The 17,511-nt window shown below is 39.4% G+C and overlaps 1 protein-coding gene across 3 annotated transcripts in view; it reads left to right on the top strand.

Annotated features, from left to right (window-relative positions):
- The window catches only part of Raskol (Ras GTPase-activating protein raskol), a 381,465-nt gene that overhangs the window by 83,402 nt on the left and 280,552 nt on the right, over window positions 1-17,511 (top strand). For 2 of the 3 annotated variants that reach the window (XM_076327831.1, XM_076327830.1), the window contains 2 exons: window positions 879-920; window positions 8,774-8,960. In XM_076327831.1, coding sequence (XP_076183946.1) covers window positions 879-920; window positions 8,774-8,960 — 229 coding nt within the window. The remainder of the gene's footprint in view (window positions 1-878; window positions 921-8,773; window positions 8,961-17,511) is intronic. The other variant, XM_076327832.1, reaches the window with a different exon arrangement.

Raw genomic sequence — 17,511 nt, 5'->3', positions numbered from 1 at the left:
AAACGAAAGTTTGAAAATGAATTGAAATTTTCAAAGTTTCGAAATTTTTGCTGTAACGTGTGTTCATTTAAGGAAATATGACGTATGAAATTTTTCTTAAGTAGAGATAGAAAAGTTTTTTTGAATTTGCAGTTTTTTTTTATATATTTTAAAGGGCTACTTTCTGTCTCGAGTTTTGTATCCGAATGTTTCGTTTTGATATTAAATGATACGAAGCAAAAATGTTCGCTAATTGCGTATAACCATCGATAAAAACGACGAACGATTGTTATAAATAGCGAGGAAAGCAACGGGGAAATTCGAGATTGAAGTCGGTTTAATTATCCGTCTCTGGAAGCGATTAAACAAAAATTGATGCGTTTTAACCGGTAAATGTAAACATATCAAAGTGTGTGCGTAATGTAAATTTACATCTCTACCAATAATTTCATTATGACTTCAAGCTCTGTGCTTTCCGCAACTGCATGTTTTGCGTACATAAATATACATTTAAACAATAAATGGTCTCCGAAAGAGTTGCGAAAAACACTCTTATCTTAACATATTGCAGATAAGTTTAAGGGAAATAATATAATTTAAGTTTAAATTATACCAGTAACGATCAGTTGCTGTCAAAAATTGTTACGAACGTTTAAGTAATTCCTACCGTATAAATATCTAGATTGCATCTTCGTAAAGTATTTCTTTGTTAATATAGTTTCATTTTAAGTGAAGCAATGACTTCGAAGTACGCAAACCATGTACGATTAAAGAAAGGCGTATTTAGTTCAGCGCAGAAAATCATCGCATCCAAAAGGATCTATAGATCTTTTTGGAACTTTCCATGAAAAAAAAACGAATACGATTAGTAATGAATTTGTATCTTTCCTTGGACGCAGCTGTTCGCCGGGACCGCCTGTATGTTCAAGTCTCACAACAAGGTTTGTGCCTTTTCTGTCTTCAAGTGTTGTGTTTGTCTTTCTAATACGCTCTCGTCTCCTCATTTTGTTCCTACCTTTTGGCCATGTATTTGTATTGGTATCGTGCACATTTCTGTCATGGTTGTCACACCGAAGCTTACGCAGAAAGAAGTATGAAATAGTTTAACGTTAACATTAGAATAATTTAAGCAAAGAAAAAAAAAGTACTATCCGCTATTAACGCATTGCTTGTGAACTAAAGAAATTCTTAAAAATCGTACAATCTTACCATTTCTCTACTAAATATTGTGTTTCAAATTTTACCGAATTACTCGACGCAAGACAGATATTGCACAAGCTTTCATTTAAAGAAATTCAATTTAGACTAAGCTCGTCTGTGACCGTTGTATCAAAAATGAGAAATATTTGAATATAATAAAATTTAATAGCAATTTTCAGTTCTGCGAGTTAAATACGATTTAATTTAAAAACGAAGATAAGTAATTATTCAAAGGAATAGTTCTGTATAAAATTCTCAAATTCACCGGATTATGAATAGTCTCAGCTGTTATTCGTACGAGATCCAACGATGATATTCAAACGTAACAAACGATCAATTAGAATATAAAATTCACAACATGCTTCCGATAACTATATAAAAAAGTAACTTACAACTCTCGTACGTTTTTCTATTACTCGAACAATAAAAAATGTCACACCTTTCACGTTACTTATAATATTACTTATACTAAATTTATAATACTTATAAATATTTTACCTTACTACAATTCCTTGGACACATCGACTTCAAACAAGACCAAAAAAATTTCCAAAAGTTCACACCATATCACAAATTGTTCATCGTGCATCGTTCCCAAAGACTATCCAGTTTCTAAAATAATTTCAAAAATTCATCTCCGTTCGCGAGCTACGTGTCCACTCGAACCTACAACAATTTCTCGCTCTCATCGTCCAAAAGTTTATCTAGTGTTTGCTTTCGTATCAGCGAATTTACGGTCCAAATGGTCGTGACTAATTGTTTCCTTGGCTCGTCGAGTCGCCAGAGAGTGAAAGGTGCGAAACGAAAGAAGGAAGGACGAAATCGGAAGGATAGAATTAGCGAGGAGGTAGCATCTTCGTTCGACCTGGTCCGTTTCCGGTAACCGTTTCCTCGGCTGGCTACCGAAGGATGTTGCTCCTTCGAATTCACCCAGACGGTTAGGCAATGCTCGTCCCCTCGCGTTTCCACCTAATGCAATTTCGTTCTCGACGAGATCTCGCTGTTCTTCTTCGTCCTCGTGCTTTTCAAACGTTCTCATCGCGTCCTGGCCACGTAAGGCTGCATCGTTCGTTTGGTGTATTGTTTGCTTTCCACGCACGTAGTTTGTTCGGTCGTTCAGGTGTCCATGCTGCTTTGTGTCTTTCTGTGTACGTACCAGATCGTAACTTTGCTTCTTATTGAAAAAAAAAAATTGGTTCTTGTTTCTCGTTCGGTTTTGAAATTTTTTATTCGATGCTTTGAACATCGTGTCGGTCATCCATGATCGACGAATTTGATGTTTAAAGTATGTTTATTCTTTATCATTGCTGATAGGCGATAGAAAATATCAGGAATAATTGGAATATTAACGGTTTTGAAATTTTTTATTCGATACTTTGAACATCGTGTCGGTCATCCATGATCGACGAATTTGATGTTTAAAGTATGTTTATTGTTAATAGGTGATACAAAGTATCAGGAATAATCGGAATAATAACAGTTTTGAAATTTTCTATTGCATGTTTTGAACATTATGTCGATCATCCATGATCGACGAATTTGATGTTTAAAGTATGTTTATTGTTGATCATTGTTGATAGGCGATACAAAGTATCGGGAATAATTGGAATAATAACGGTTTTGAAATTTTTTATTCGATACTTTGAACATCGTGTCGGTCATCCATAATAGACGAATTTGATGTTTAAAGTATGTTTATTGTTAATAGGTGATACAAAGTATCAGGAAAAATCGGAATAATAACAGTTTTGAAATTTTCTATTGCATGTTTTAAACATTATGTCGATCATCCATGATCGACGAATTTGATGTTTAAAGTATGTTTATTGTTGATCATTGCTGATAGGCGATACAAAGTATCAGGAATAATTGAAATAATAACGGTTTTGAAATTTTTTATTCGATGCTTTGAACATCGTGTCGATCATTCATGACCGACGAATTTGATGTTTAAAGTATGTTGATTATTGCTGATAGGCGATACAAAGTATCAGGAATAATATTCGAGTAATATGAATCTTAAAATCGTGAAAGAAATAAAGGATGTGGTTGATAGTATTACTTTTATCGATAACGATGAATATGAAATAATGTAATGGACATATTAATGGAATTTGTTAAATCGTGGCAAGTAGAAGTGAGATTTTTCATTGCAATTGTAATGAAATGTGCAATTTTTAGCATTGTTTCTTCGAAAATGATACATTTGTATCGGACTTTCTTCAACGTGCTCAAAGAAAACACCAGAGTTGTAAACTTTCTACTTCTTCGTTTAATCGTTGGATACGTTTACAAGTACCGTCGTTATGAAATAAATTGCGAAATTAATTAAACGATTAAATGGGCAGAGGGAAGGTTAAGATGCACTCGTTCCTCTGCGTACTACTTTTCCTTTTCCGATTTACGAGGAAAGTATTCTACTCGAGAAAAATATCGCAAAATGTCTACCTCGTTGCGCACGTTGTTACGAATAGTTAAAAGTTTCGTTCTTGCAAACTCGATTTTCGACGTGACCGAGTAAGGGAGGAGGAGGGGGGATTGGAAGAGTTCAGAAATGAATTTACCGATTAAATCTCAGTGAGAAGATTAAAAAGTGGTGCACCAAATAGTAATGCACTTTTCTCCACACATTTCTTTTTATTATACCTTCCAATTTACAAGAAGTATTTTACTCGAGAAAAATAGTGTAAAAATCCCCTTTGTCGCAAAGGTTGCACCGAATGGTTAAAGTTTTATTTTTGCAAACTCGATTTTGGTTGTGGTCGATTAGAGAAAGTGGTGTGGGATTGGAAAGCTCAGAAACGAACACGAATTCATCGATCAAACCTCAGTGAGAAGATTAAAAAGTGGTGCACTCTTCTCCACACACTTCTTTTTATTATACTTTCCAATTTACAAGAAGTATTCTACTCGAGAAAAATATCCTAAAAATCCTCCTTGTAGCAAAGGTTGCTCCAAATCACTAAAAGTTTCATTTTTGCAAACTCGATTTTCGTCGTGGTCGATTAAAGAAAGTGGTGGGAAATTGAAAAGCTCAGAAACGAACACGAATTCATCGATCAAATCTCAGTGAAAGGGTTGAAGAGTGGTGCACCAAATAGCAGTGCACTCTTCTCCACACACTTCTTTTTATTATACCTTCCAATTGACAAGAAGTATTCTACTCGAGAAAAATATCCTAAAAATCCTCCTTGTAGCAAAGGTTGCTCCAAATGATTAAAAGTTTCATTTTTGCAAACTCGATTTTCGTCGTGGTCGATTAAAGAAAGTGGTGGGAAATTGGAAAGCTCAGAAACGAACACGAATTCATCGATCAAACCTCAGTGAGAAGATTAAAAAGTGATGCACTAGATGGTAGTGCACTCTTCTCCTCTTTTTTATTATACTTTTCAATTTACAAGTATTCTACTCGAGAAAAATATCGTAAAAATCCCCCTTGTAGCAAAGGTTGCTCCGAATGGTCAAAGTTTCATTTTTGCAAACTCGATTTTCGTCGTGACCGATTAAAGAAGGGTTTGGAAAGGGGGAGGAGAGAGATAGGGGGTCAGTGCTCGGGATCGATCGCGGTTGAACGAGCCGCGACTGCAGTTGCAGTTACCGCGTTAACTGCAATTACCAGACTGCCGCGAACGAATGCGTCCAATTACATGATCCCGTATTGGCCGCGAATATCGCCGTGCAACAATCCACGGTTCCCGCCAATTAGTATTTGCATTCTTCTCGTAGGATTCCCACCGAGAATACGTGACCCCGTTTGCCTTCGAGGTGTTCCATTAACGCAATTACGCTCGACACTAATTCAGCTTTGGTCTCGCGCGCACGCGAGCGTACATCTCCGTCTTTTCTCGGTTTTCGTCGATTGCTCGTACACCTGCAGCTTGCAGTTTCGTCGAAACGGAATGAAAATCTCGACACGAAATCTCGTACCCATTGTCGACGAGATCACCGTACCTGATCGATCGTGAGACACTTAGGCGCGTGCAATTCGGATAGGTATACTCGTATCACGTGCAAATTGACGATAAACGTTGTTTTCGAACCGTCGTGTGTAATCACAGCGATGGATCTTGTTATTTTGTCGATTATTCGAGGAGTCTCGTTATGGGCTACTTGGCATGCTCGTTAACGTTTCGTAGTTTTTTAATCGGTTAAAAAATCAGTAGCAATTTCTTCTCTCGATGAAATTGAATAAATTTGTAAGTATTTGTCGTGAATTTAATTCAGCTGTGTTGCACTTGCAACGAAACGGTGAGTGGAAAGGAGAAGAATATTCGAAACAATGACGAGAAAGTTCTCTCGCGGATAACCTTGACGAATATTGCGGTATTGTTTGTTTAATTACTCGATAACGTAAGTATTCTTGGTGCATGTAGGTTTAAAGTTTCGTAAAAGAGTTAAATAAGAAACATCGATGGTTTTTTTAAAGTGGTGCAATTTTTACGGTCACTATCTGGTGTAGTCTCTGAATTAAAGTGTCCGCGACTCGATTGCGCAAAACTACTCAAATTGTTCGTACGTTTCTCATCGATCATCGAAGCAAACAACCGTCACAGTCTGTCGCGAATAATTCGCTCGGCCGGTTGCAAAATGTGTCCGTTTCGTCGATCGTGCGGGCAGAAATTCGTTTGGGACGATAATTGGCAAATAATGGCGAACGATGCGGGCAGTCGAGCGCGGGAAACAAATCGAAATTAATAATTTCCCTTCTGTTCGCTTCGTTCCATCGGTATTTTGTTTTTTTCTGCCTCGACGCTTCACAGACCGCCCGGTATTAACATAAATGTGATGACTGCGTTGATACGAGTTTTAATCAAGAACAAATATTAATAGGTATCGCGTGACTTTTAACGATTAATGTAATTTCGGAGCGTTGATCTTTACGAAATTGTACGCGAGAAAGTTTATATACAAACGGTGTAAAAACAATCTTTGACTCGTTCCAAACTCTTCGGGAGTATTGTTACATTCGCGTGCATTTGGTTTCTTTTTATTCATTTAGAATGACGTAACGTCTGGATAGTTACGATAAGTGGATAATTACATAGTAAGTGGATAAACACTCGTAATTCATATTTTGGATAAACACTCGTAGTTCATTTTTTGGATAAACACACGTAATTCATTTTTACCCAAAATCAAACATCACGATGCTAAATATACTATTTACTGTAAATGGTAAACGTGTACATATTTCATCAAATATACTCGATCGAAAAAAGTCACGTCCTCTGTTAGGGTGTGTACTCCAGTGTCTCTTTATTCTTCGATAAAAACTATACAACCTATATAACACTGGCAACTCAACGACAGTTGCACGAGTCAATTAAAAAGTAGATAAAAGAGCTGGCACGTTACGATGCACATTTTAATTTAAAAATTCTCTCGTTTACTTCCACAAAGGAGGACACAATAATCCCTTCTGTCTAAGGATCGACAAACTCCACTAGACAACTCCAAGCTAAACAACGATAAAATATTCCCTGCAAAGAAAAACATCGTAATATTTTTCTCGAAGACTCGAATAAAGCAGATTCCACGTTTATATAGATTCGACGTATATCGAAGAACTCACTTATCAGAGTCCGATAATTCGAATATTCGATTATTGTTTCGCTCCAAGAAAAAACAAAAAAAAAACCGCAATATCGTAATACCTTCCCACCCTCGGAGGTTGTTCCAAGTTCAATAATCTTAGTATTCTATTTTCGTTTCGTTGGTTCACTACCGCCGGCTCCGTAATAATACGTCCCGACTAACGGGAATAAAAGAAACGCGGTTCTCGTTTACATCGTTTCGGCGCGCAACCAAAGAAACCGAAAGGAACGGTTTCACGGTGAAATTGGTAAGGAAACGCGAATATCAATTTTCGATAAAAGTCCCGTTCGGTCGGTGCACGGAGTTTCGGGCGAGCCGCGTTGGTGGTTCGTTCCGCGCCGGTTTCGAGCGTCGTAATTCCGCTCAACGATGAACGCGAGAGGAAAGAAGAAGAGGAGGAAAGAGGAGGAAGAGGAGGAGGAGTGAAACTCTCGTGCTTCGGCGAGATCTCGAGAGTTCCTCCGTTCTTTCGGATTTCACGAGTCACCGTGGCGATGCTGGACACACCGCGTTCAACGAGTTCTAATTAGTGACGTCAGCGTGTCGTCGGGTCAATCTACTGTATTTTAAGATAAACCCGGCGGACACGGTCCAGTCGTTGTCCAGCTTCCCTTCGTGGCTGTGTTCGGGGAACGACACCACCTTTTTCTTGCTAGAGGATCGACGTCGATCCCGAGAGAACCGGTCCCGCGATTCGATGCCATCGAATGACTCGGACGCGATTAATTAGACGCGCTCGTCTCGTTAGCCCGCCACGCTGAAATGGACGTAATTCGGGGTTACGTGAGTGTCGCGTGAAACAACCGTTTTTTTTATTCACGGTTGTCTCTCCGTTTTACGAGGAATTCCGTACGCTACGAACGGTGGCATGCGCATGTTAATTTCTCCCGATCGACATCGTTTCGAGAACGTACTTGTCTCGTACGTCTGCGTGAATCGACGTGTACTGAAAGAAAATACAAAGAATGCCTCCGAAAGACAGTGATAACGTGAAATTATTCCGATAATAATTTCCGTGAAATTTTCTACCGAATTTGAATCGTCGTCGAACGGAGTACTCGAAAACCGCTCCTCGAACGTTGGAAAATTGTTCGATGAGAAATTTTTGAAGAAATGATCGAATAGAGAGACGATCGTTTCGAAAAATTACCATCGAGGGTTAATTGTACCCGGAGACGTTCTTTTTAAGTTGAAACGAGTTTCGAGCGATGTACACCACGGTTGTTACTAATACAGTGTTTACCGTGGACGGTTTGATCGTTTGTCCGTGATTCGATTTGTGAGTTTGTCTCTCGTTCGATGGTTGCCAAGCGTTTGGAAAATGAGAGAAACTGTGTTTGAAAATTCACGTATCTCTGAATGAAAATTCTGCGGTTCGAAAGATTCGAGAATACGTTACACATCATTGTTAGGTTTAGTCGCTCGGTAATCGATATCGAATCTAACACAAATTTCCAAGCAACGTCTCGTTCTGGGCGCTCGGATGAAAATTGTTTCACGGATCACGTTCACGGTGAAATGTTTGCGACGATTACGAATTTTTTAAACGCGCTCGATTAAGCGGAACAACCTTGAACATGATCCTCGTTACCGCGACGATAAATTACGCGACTCTACCGTTCGCACTCCCTCCGCCGTATCGAGGACTTTCCAATTAAAAAGATGCGTTTAATTACATTCTAGGCGTATACGTGCTCCTCGAAGAATGCGCTTGCGATCCATTGTGTACGAGCTTACACGTGTTGCACTCCGTCACGCTTCCTTTTCGTAATCTTTCGCCCTATCTGTACACGTGTGCAAATAATCCCCAACGATTTCCCTATCATTGAAACTGCACATCCATCGTGGTCTTTGAATTTCCATTCTGATAATGACTCGTTGACCCTGAAACTCCCAGAGACGTTTCTACGTATACACAATGTTTCTTTTTCTTTCTTTTTTTTCTTTTTTCAAGATTTGTGTTCGCGCGAAATATAATCGTTGAGAATTTTGTTCGCAGTTGGGGGATGCGATGTTCGTCGAGCTGCCACGTGTCCGATTGGACGGTGGCGCACGTGCTTTCCGGCAACATTGGGGTTACGAGTCGCGACCCTTGGCACCACCGCCGCCATTGATCGAGGAGGACGAGGCGGCAGTTGAACCAGAAACGGTCAGCCTTCGGGAAGCCAACACCGCGTCTCCGATAGGTGAGTCTCTGGCCAACACACGAACGATTAATCTTGTTTAAAGAGCGAGGCTCACGGTGAATGGTTTCACCAGTGGAGGAGATGTTTATAAGGACCGTCGCGTCGCCTCGCGTCACCTCGCGTCGCCTCGCGGTGAACGCTACGAACAGGTTACTTATCTACGATCTGTGTCCAATCGGGAGATTCGAGTTGGTTCGTGGAATAGAGAGAAACATACAGATCGACAAAAATTAACGGGTCATTCCGTTCGAATTTATTCACCGCGTGGAAAGCACACTTTGGAGAGGCACTGTTTGAATAATTGTTATTGGGAACGTTATCGTCTTTGTTAGTTTGAAGTATGGTGAAAATTGCACGATCTTTGAGGTGATCGCAGGTTGGTTTCTTTTATACATTTATGTAAAATTGTATGGTCGGTTTCTTGGATAATATTTTAAGAAATTTGAAATTTTTAGAGTTTAGAAAGTGTGTACTAGGTTGTTCGATAAGTTTTGTCGGTTTTTTCCATTGTAAAAAATATACTATGATACTTCAGTAATATACTGTAAATATACGAATGAGTCGATAGATCTATGTGAAATTTTATATATGTTCATCGAACAGTGGTATCTTCGGAGAAACAAAACGACGAACATAATAGCTCCGTTTCTTATCGAACGACAAAACTTATTCAACAATCAACAAACTTATTACGCTACTGAGAGTCGATGTTCAGGTTTTTGTCTCGCTTTTAAAAATGTTTAGAAAGAAGAGAACTCTTCCCAGAAGCAACCTGGTAAATTTATTTTACTCGAACATTGACAAACTGCAAATTCGGAGAAACGGTGAGACCGTGGACAGCAACTATAGCTATTCATGGTATATGAAAGCTACTATAGTCGTTCATATTACGTGACAAAACTTATTTAGCAATCTATTACACTACTGAGAGTCGATGTTCAAGTTTGTTCGCGATGTTCGCGTTTAGAAATGTTTAGAAAGAAGAGAACTCTTCCCGAAAGCAACGTGGTAAACTTATTTTACTCGAACATTGACAATCTGCAAATTCGGAGAAACAGTGAAACCATGAACAGCAACTATAGCTATTCACGGTACATGAAAGCGACTATAGTCGTTCATAGTACGCGACAAAACTTATTCAGCAATCTATTACACTACTGAGAGTCGGTTAGGTCTGGATTAGGTTTGTTGAGGTTTCTACCTCGCGTTTGATAATATTTAGAAAGAAGAGAACTCCCCCCTTAGCAACGTGATAAACTTATTTTACTCGAACATTGACAATCTGCAAATTCGGAGAAACGGTGAAACCATGAACAGGGACTATAGCTATCGATCGTGTATGTCTCGTAAGGAGTAACTATAGTCGTTCATTGTACGAGAGGGTTAAGAAAGTGTAAAAAAAAAAGAAAGAAAAAAAAAATTTTTTTTTTTTTATCTACGAACAAAGAGAGACCTTTTGACACAATGCTCCTCGTTGGCGCGCGGGCAAGATCCGTGCAAGCTTAATGGTTCCGTTGATAATGAACGCGCGGCCAGAAATATTCGCGTCCCGCGATGCATAACGAGAAGCACACGGAAGCGAGCGTTTCGTCGACACCGCAAATCGCGCGTAGCTCGGTGCTCCTGGTCGATGCTTTATCGCTCGTGCGGCCAATGCCAAACAAATCGGACCACCCGGTATTACTCGGGCTTTGTTCGAATTTTCGTTGAAACAGCCGCCGCTGCCACTGACAAATACCGCTGGCTATGCTTCGTAACGAGCAGACATTGTTTGAGAGGTGCAATTCCCCGAGGGTGCACAGTCCCTCGTTTAAAGTGCGCCAACAGCAGGCGACAAAGAAACCCTTTCCACTTGCGCGAGGTACTGGTTAAATTCTTAATAAGCGGTAATTGGTAGCGTGTGTGGGTACGTGTGTGTGTGTGTATATGTCACGAGAATCGGGTGGATTGAATACACTTCGCGAACGATTGACAAGAACTACGAGGTGTAAACAGGTTCGTAGACGATTAAGAGAGAGGTGATTCGTTTTTGAAATTTAGTTACGAGAAAATAAATTTGGAAAATATCGGGAAGGGTACCGTTCGATGGTAAGTTGGGTGGTTGAGGGTTCTTGTCTGGGCTGTTTGTTTCGTTTCTGTCGAGAGAGTTAGTTTTTTTATCGTGAAGAAGTGTTCGAGTCGATGTGGGTATCGATAAGTGTTCGTATACGAATCTAGAGCCACGATTTTGTTATGTGTAGATACTGTTACACCGGAGTTGTGTGTTCTTTGGTGTTTCGTATCGGTAAGTAACGCGTCGATAGTTTCTGCACTATCGACGCAGAATGCAGCTCGTCGAGTGGAGAATGCACTTTGTGGAAACCTACAGAACCGACGATCGGTATAGCAGTCCGTTGCATCGATTGTAGATGTTACAAAAAAAATAGAAACGAGATATTGAATATGCGGGCAATACTTTTCGTGTCGTACGAATTGGAGCTTTGTGACACACACGAGACGTGGTACAGCGTTTCGTTTTAAGGGAGTTGGTGATGCAAGTTCTGAAATACCGACGTCGCGAAATGACAGTGGTTTTGGGGCGACGTCTTCGTACCTGAACAGTGATTCTAGGAACTATATTCAACCGAACCATTGAAGTCGGTAAAGACAATGAACGTAGAAATTACGCCCTTGTATATATTGTAGTTTGTAATAAAATCGAACGTATCTCAAAAAATACTATAACTGTAAGTTCTATTCTTAGACAACATAGAACTGAGACAATTTTTAAATTTACCTCGACGGTTTACTAATATTTCCCAAGTCCCATTTATCATCATTCCTACTCCGTACTATCTCGTGTTCGAAGGGAGGAAAGATCCAATAACACTAGAAATTTTAATACTTCTTCCTTTGACTTATGATTTACAATAGCGTAAAAGAAGGGAAAGGAAGACAGTTATTTAAATTACTCGAAATACATCGATATTATTACGAAATATCTTTCCCTAGAAGTGAACGCACCAGAGAGCGGCAACTGACCTTTCGGACCAGCTCCACGACCGGTCACTTGCTTATACAACAAGCAGTGACCGGAGTGGGGAACGAGCAAACGGGCGAAAAAGACGCCACTTATTCAATAATTGCTCGGAGGAGTACAATCGTTCGTACATTGAAGCCTTAAAATTATCTTACACCAAGTTCAAATCTGAATCCCGTAACGAAAGCGATGTCTTAATTAATTCTTAGAAAAGTCATTGTCGAAGACACGATAATTATTTTACCGTTTTAATCCGTAAACTGTACATCAGGACGTTATTTCAATTGATTAGATATTCTTTCTCAAATGTACGAGTTTCCATTTAGTCCGAGGAACTATCCTGAGAATCCTTTCTCATCGATTTAAATCGTCCTTTGCTACGAAAGTTTCTCACCATCCAAATTCCAAATCCCAAATCAGTAAACTGTACACCAGGACGTTATTTCAATTGATTAGATATTCTTTCTCCAATATACGAGTTTCCATTTAACAATTCATCACCTTTCAAAGATTTTCTTGACCACCTTTAATCTCTTCCTTCTCTTCCTTTCGCTACTACGATCACTCTACGTTGTACCTACGTAAAAATTCGCACGAACCAAGCCACCAAGGACAATTGACCTTCGCTACCGAGGAACTATGCTGAGAATCCTTTCACATCGATTTAAATCGTCCTTTGCCGCGAAAGTTTCTCACCTTCCGAATTCCGGATCCCAGGCCCGATGATTCGCGAACCAAACGAATTCCGCGTGAACTCGCTCGGAACGCTCTTGGTCGATTCAATTGCGACGTCGTGAGAAGGAGGAAGGTGGTTTCAATCGACGATCTCTTGCAGCGAAACGTCGAGGTTTCGCTGTCTACGAGCTCGAAGGTCGCTTTGTCGCCTCGAGAAACGCTATCGCGTCGACTCGCGACGAATACGCCGTGATCGCACGTCCAGGTCGCGCTATCGTCCGATTTCTGTTCCATTTTCCTCGGGTTTCGAGCCACTCCCTTTGTCCCTTTGCGACCGCTGCTTTCTTTGCGCTATTGCACGCCCTGCGACGCTTTCGGCACATCGAACGACACGTATCGACGTTTCGAATGCAACGAGCGCTTCTAACGCACGGATTTACGAAGATATCGAATTTCGTACGCAATCGATCGGAGAATGTACAGAAAGGTATTCTAAAATTTGAATTTGTTATTGTTTTACTTTTTTCTTCCATTGTAGAAATTTAGCGATGTCATACATCCTTGAAAATAGACACACAGACCTCTAGTAATTGAATTTGGAATGTAATTGACGGTAGGAGAAAGTATAATACGAAAATTTGAATTTGTCTGTATTACTTACCGTTTTCTTTCCATTCTAATGAATAAATTTGTCCATCAACGATTTATCGATTGAAACATAAATATTTCTCAATATAGAACAAAAATCACAAATTCATCCTCGCTTAACTTCTCGTTCAGAGTCTAAGTGTTTTATAATTTTTTCCAACGATATGGAATGTCTAATATAAATATTCCACGTATTTTTCCGTAGAATCGTGCATACTGTGAACAATAATTCTGTCGATTTTCACAGAAATGAAACGATTGTACGATTTTCACAAAAAGTATTGATCTAAAACACTAGAGGATAGAAGACGTCGATTGAAACGAGAGATTCAGTCTCGTTCGAAAAATTCGTCCAGGAAGAAACGAAAATAACGAAATCACGGGGAATCGACAATGAACGAAACTTAACGAAAACACGAATAATGAACGTCCCGGCGTTTTAACACGCGCGTCGAACCAGGCCGGTATTAAAGTCGCCGGTACGGGGCGAAAAAGCAATAAGGGTGGAAAGTTTCTTCGTCGTGGGGTTTTTTCGTCTCCAGCCGTGCAACCGCGCGTGATTATAATTATTATTGAAATTGCACGCGGCCCGTAATAACACGCGTGTAACGGACGTGTTTCCGAGTGACGGCAATCACGCGACGCAACAGGGATTATTAATTTAAACGTAATACATACGTCGAGATTGCAGCGCGAATAAACGTGTGAGTGCAACGTACGTGCGCTTCTTTGGTGATCGACCGGAGTGCGCATAAACGAGACGATGGTTATTCGAATTAGAAAAAGCTTAACCGAGGTCCCGATGCGTGTGACCCCGTCGATGGTTGTTTGTTCAACGATGGAATTTCTCGTTTATTTTTCACGAACATTGACGAACGTTACGATTAAATTTATCCATTTTGAACGTTTATTAGAGAATTGCTTTCAGGGTTTAGTTGTTACGTTTAAGTGTTTCTATCGTTGAATCGATCGATGGTAGGAAAACTCGTGCTTGGTTTTAGAATTGTAGTTTGTTACGATTATAGTTGTAAGTATGTGTAAAAGTTGAAACAGAGAAATCACATTCTGGTCTTTAAATACAGTTTTTAAAGTTCAAGTAGCGTAAAGTCTTGAGTACTTTCGATCAAATTACGCGGTTAATAACGCGGTTGAAATTTAATTAAAATCGACGAGAAAATTCAATTCACTTTTTAGTATACGACGTAAGGAACAATGGTACATATATTTCAAATTTCATTGCAATTCGAAAAATATTTTTACCTCGCAATATTTTTTTCTGTTGAAACGTTGACTCTTTCAAATTTACTAATATTGTTAAATACAGCTCAAGCTTGAAATACAAACTTACTATTGTTCAATTAATCATCCTATACACAACACTGATTGTACAACACAAATCTATTCGAGTAGTTTCAAATCGATCAAATCGACTAGGGTAATTCATTTATTTCTAATCACTCGTACGAAACATCTCTGTGATGATCACTTTCAATTCTGAACACAACTATTATCATTCATTGGAAATATAATTTCTCATTCCCGACATATACACAAACTTCAATCGCGATGATTCGTTTTCCAAGCTGATAAATTTCCACGTATCGTTTCACAACGGTAGAAATTATTTCTGTTCTCGTCCATTGCACGTTGTGTACACGTACACGTGTCTATTGACGCGATTCGATCGATCGATCGACGATATCGATACAAAGCAACGTCTTCGAACCACGCGCTGGAGTTTCGCGTTACAAAACGAGGAAGTTGAGCGTCGCTGCAAAAACATTCCTGATGCGATCATCGCTGAAGTATTGTCTGAAGCACCGGACATGCCCTCACCGGAAGAACCATCCTAGCCTGTACGGTTAGGCTCCCGGCTGTCACCACGATAGGCCGAGCCGCGTCCACGATGCACGCGTGAACGCACGCGCGAGTGCACGCGCGTTTTTTCTACCCACGTGAATGCGTGATTAGGAGGAGGCTCCGCGAGCTGAATCCTCGCGGTTGCGACACGAGCGCGAAACTTACTTGCGTAACACCGCTACCGAGGGATTCTCTTCCTTTGTAATTGTACCCGGACTCGGAGGATTTATCATCCTTGGAAGAAAAAAAAGAAAGAAAAAAAAAAAATACGTACCATCGCGATAGAAATTCATGCAAACGTCAGAAATGAGAAATTATTTCCGTCAACCGATGATACGCCCTCTGTGCAACGTCGAGAGAGAATTGTATTATCGTAGAATTTAACGGACGGTGTTCGATGAATATAAATAGTTGTAGAGTGGTTCGTGGATTTTTTTTATGAACACGTTTAATAATAATTATCGATTCTTACGCAAGTTCCGTTACCTCGAGTTGCTCGCGTATCGTTCCGTTCGATTCGGTAACGAGGACACTTTTTAACTTTGGAAAGGATATTTATTTTTGTGTGTGTGTAAAGTGTCTGATTTTAATCTATAAATGCGAATTACTGGTAAATTATCAGCTTGTTTTATCTTTTACGAATTCTTCGAGTATTGGGTTGTTCGGTATGTGATTTCGTTTTCCAAAATTGGAGAATATATAATTGGATAAAATGTTTGTGCAATTTAACAAAATCGTGTTTCATTTCCATCAAAAAACGAAATGATTTTCCGAATAACCTAATATAACACGCGAAACGGTATAGTTAACTTTGTCCGATCGTCTTTTATAAGATTTAAAAAAAAAAAGATAATTTTTCTATTATCAATTTGAAAGATGTAGAACGCAGATAGGTGTGTCACTTTAACTAACCGTATAATAAAATAAAACAATATACAATTAACTTGGTGAGAAAATAAAACTTAAGTATACATGAATATTCTGCAGAAATTAAACGAAAATATCAACGCAAATTAACCAAATTAACCAATGTAGAAATTTAACCACGTAAATATTTTAAACAGTTAATATCAATTTTCGCGCGTATGATTCGAACGTATTCACGCTTTATATTTCCATACAATCGTTACGTTTACTTTCGCTTCCCCCTATGCAATTTTTCAATAAAATTAGCTCGCAGAATTTGTGCAGTAATTGCGTTCGAATTAACCAGATACCAGACGTTTTCAACGCGGTACGTAGAATTTTCCGATTGTTGAAAATAGTTGTTGGGTAATACTCGACACGGTTAACGATCGTTGTTCGTTCGGTAAGAGATCAACTAAGCACACATTCGCGGTAATAGCGGCCCAATGGGGGCCTTGCCGCGTGTTTCACGGATACTCGGGCCTCTAATTTCGGTCGATTAAAAATTAATTAATGGAAACCCACGGTCCGGCCGGATAGCCGATACAGTTTTTGTACAGTATCGCGTGACTCGCGTGTAACGTGTAGGGAAACCGTTAAGTGGAAAGAAGAGTGATTAAGTGTTTCTTTGTGAGCTAATCGCGCGATTCGCATGCTCGCGGCGTATACTCGAACGTGACGCATTCGAGCGGGGGTCCGCTGCGACTCGCGAGCGAGAAACGCTTCTCTGAATCTGTAATGGTCAGATTCACCTGCAACGAAGCGAGAATGTTGCTGCGAGCGTGCTCGTTATTACTGCGAGGAACGAACCGACCGATCGTTTACAAACACGTGGATTTTGAATCTTCACCGAATATTCTACGAAAAACGAAACGAACTTTTCGTTCCAACGAAAGCTTTGGATAAGTATCCATGTATTTCGATACGTTCGAAGTGAAATATAATTTGTACAGATTGTAATTTTTATGAGACGAAAATAACGTAACAGAGATTATTTCTCAAGAATTTTCTGTTTGATAATTTCAAGACCGAATAATGTTAATTTGTGTGTAATATTCGACTATTGGTCAAGAATTTTCTGTTTGATAATTTCAAGACCGAATAACGTTAATTTGTGTGTAATATTCGACTATTGGTCAAGAATTTTCTGTTTGATAATTTCAAGCCCGAATAATGTTAATTTGTGTATAATATTCGACCATTGCTCAAGAGTTTTCTGTTTAATAATTTCAAGACCGAATAACGTTAAGTTACGTGTAATATTCGCAATAAATATTTGAACTGAACGTTTTCTTTTCAATAATAAATCTTAGATCTTTACTTTACATTTTTCTGGGAGACTTTTACGTTTCAATATTTTGGAGTTCTTTTCGTTCGTTTCGATAGCGCGTTTCGTACAAGGAGTCCATTAAACGAGTAAGTTTACTTGCATTATCCTGGAAT

The sequence above is a fragment of the Ptiloglossa arizonensis genome, chromosome 2 (assembly GCF_051014685.1).
Source record: "Ptiloglossa arizonensis isolate GNS036 chromosome 2, iyPtiAriz1_principal, whole genome shotgun sequence".
Classification (NCBI taxonomy): domain Eukaryota; kingdom Metazoa; phylum Arthropoda; class Insecta; order Hymenoptera; family Colletidae; genus Ptiloglossa; species Ptiloglossa arizonensis.
Note: the sequence above shows the minus strand (reverse complement) of the source record. Positions and strands in the feature narration are given on the sequence as shown.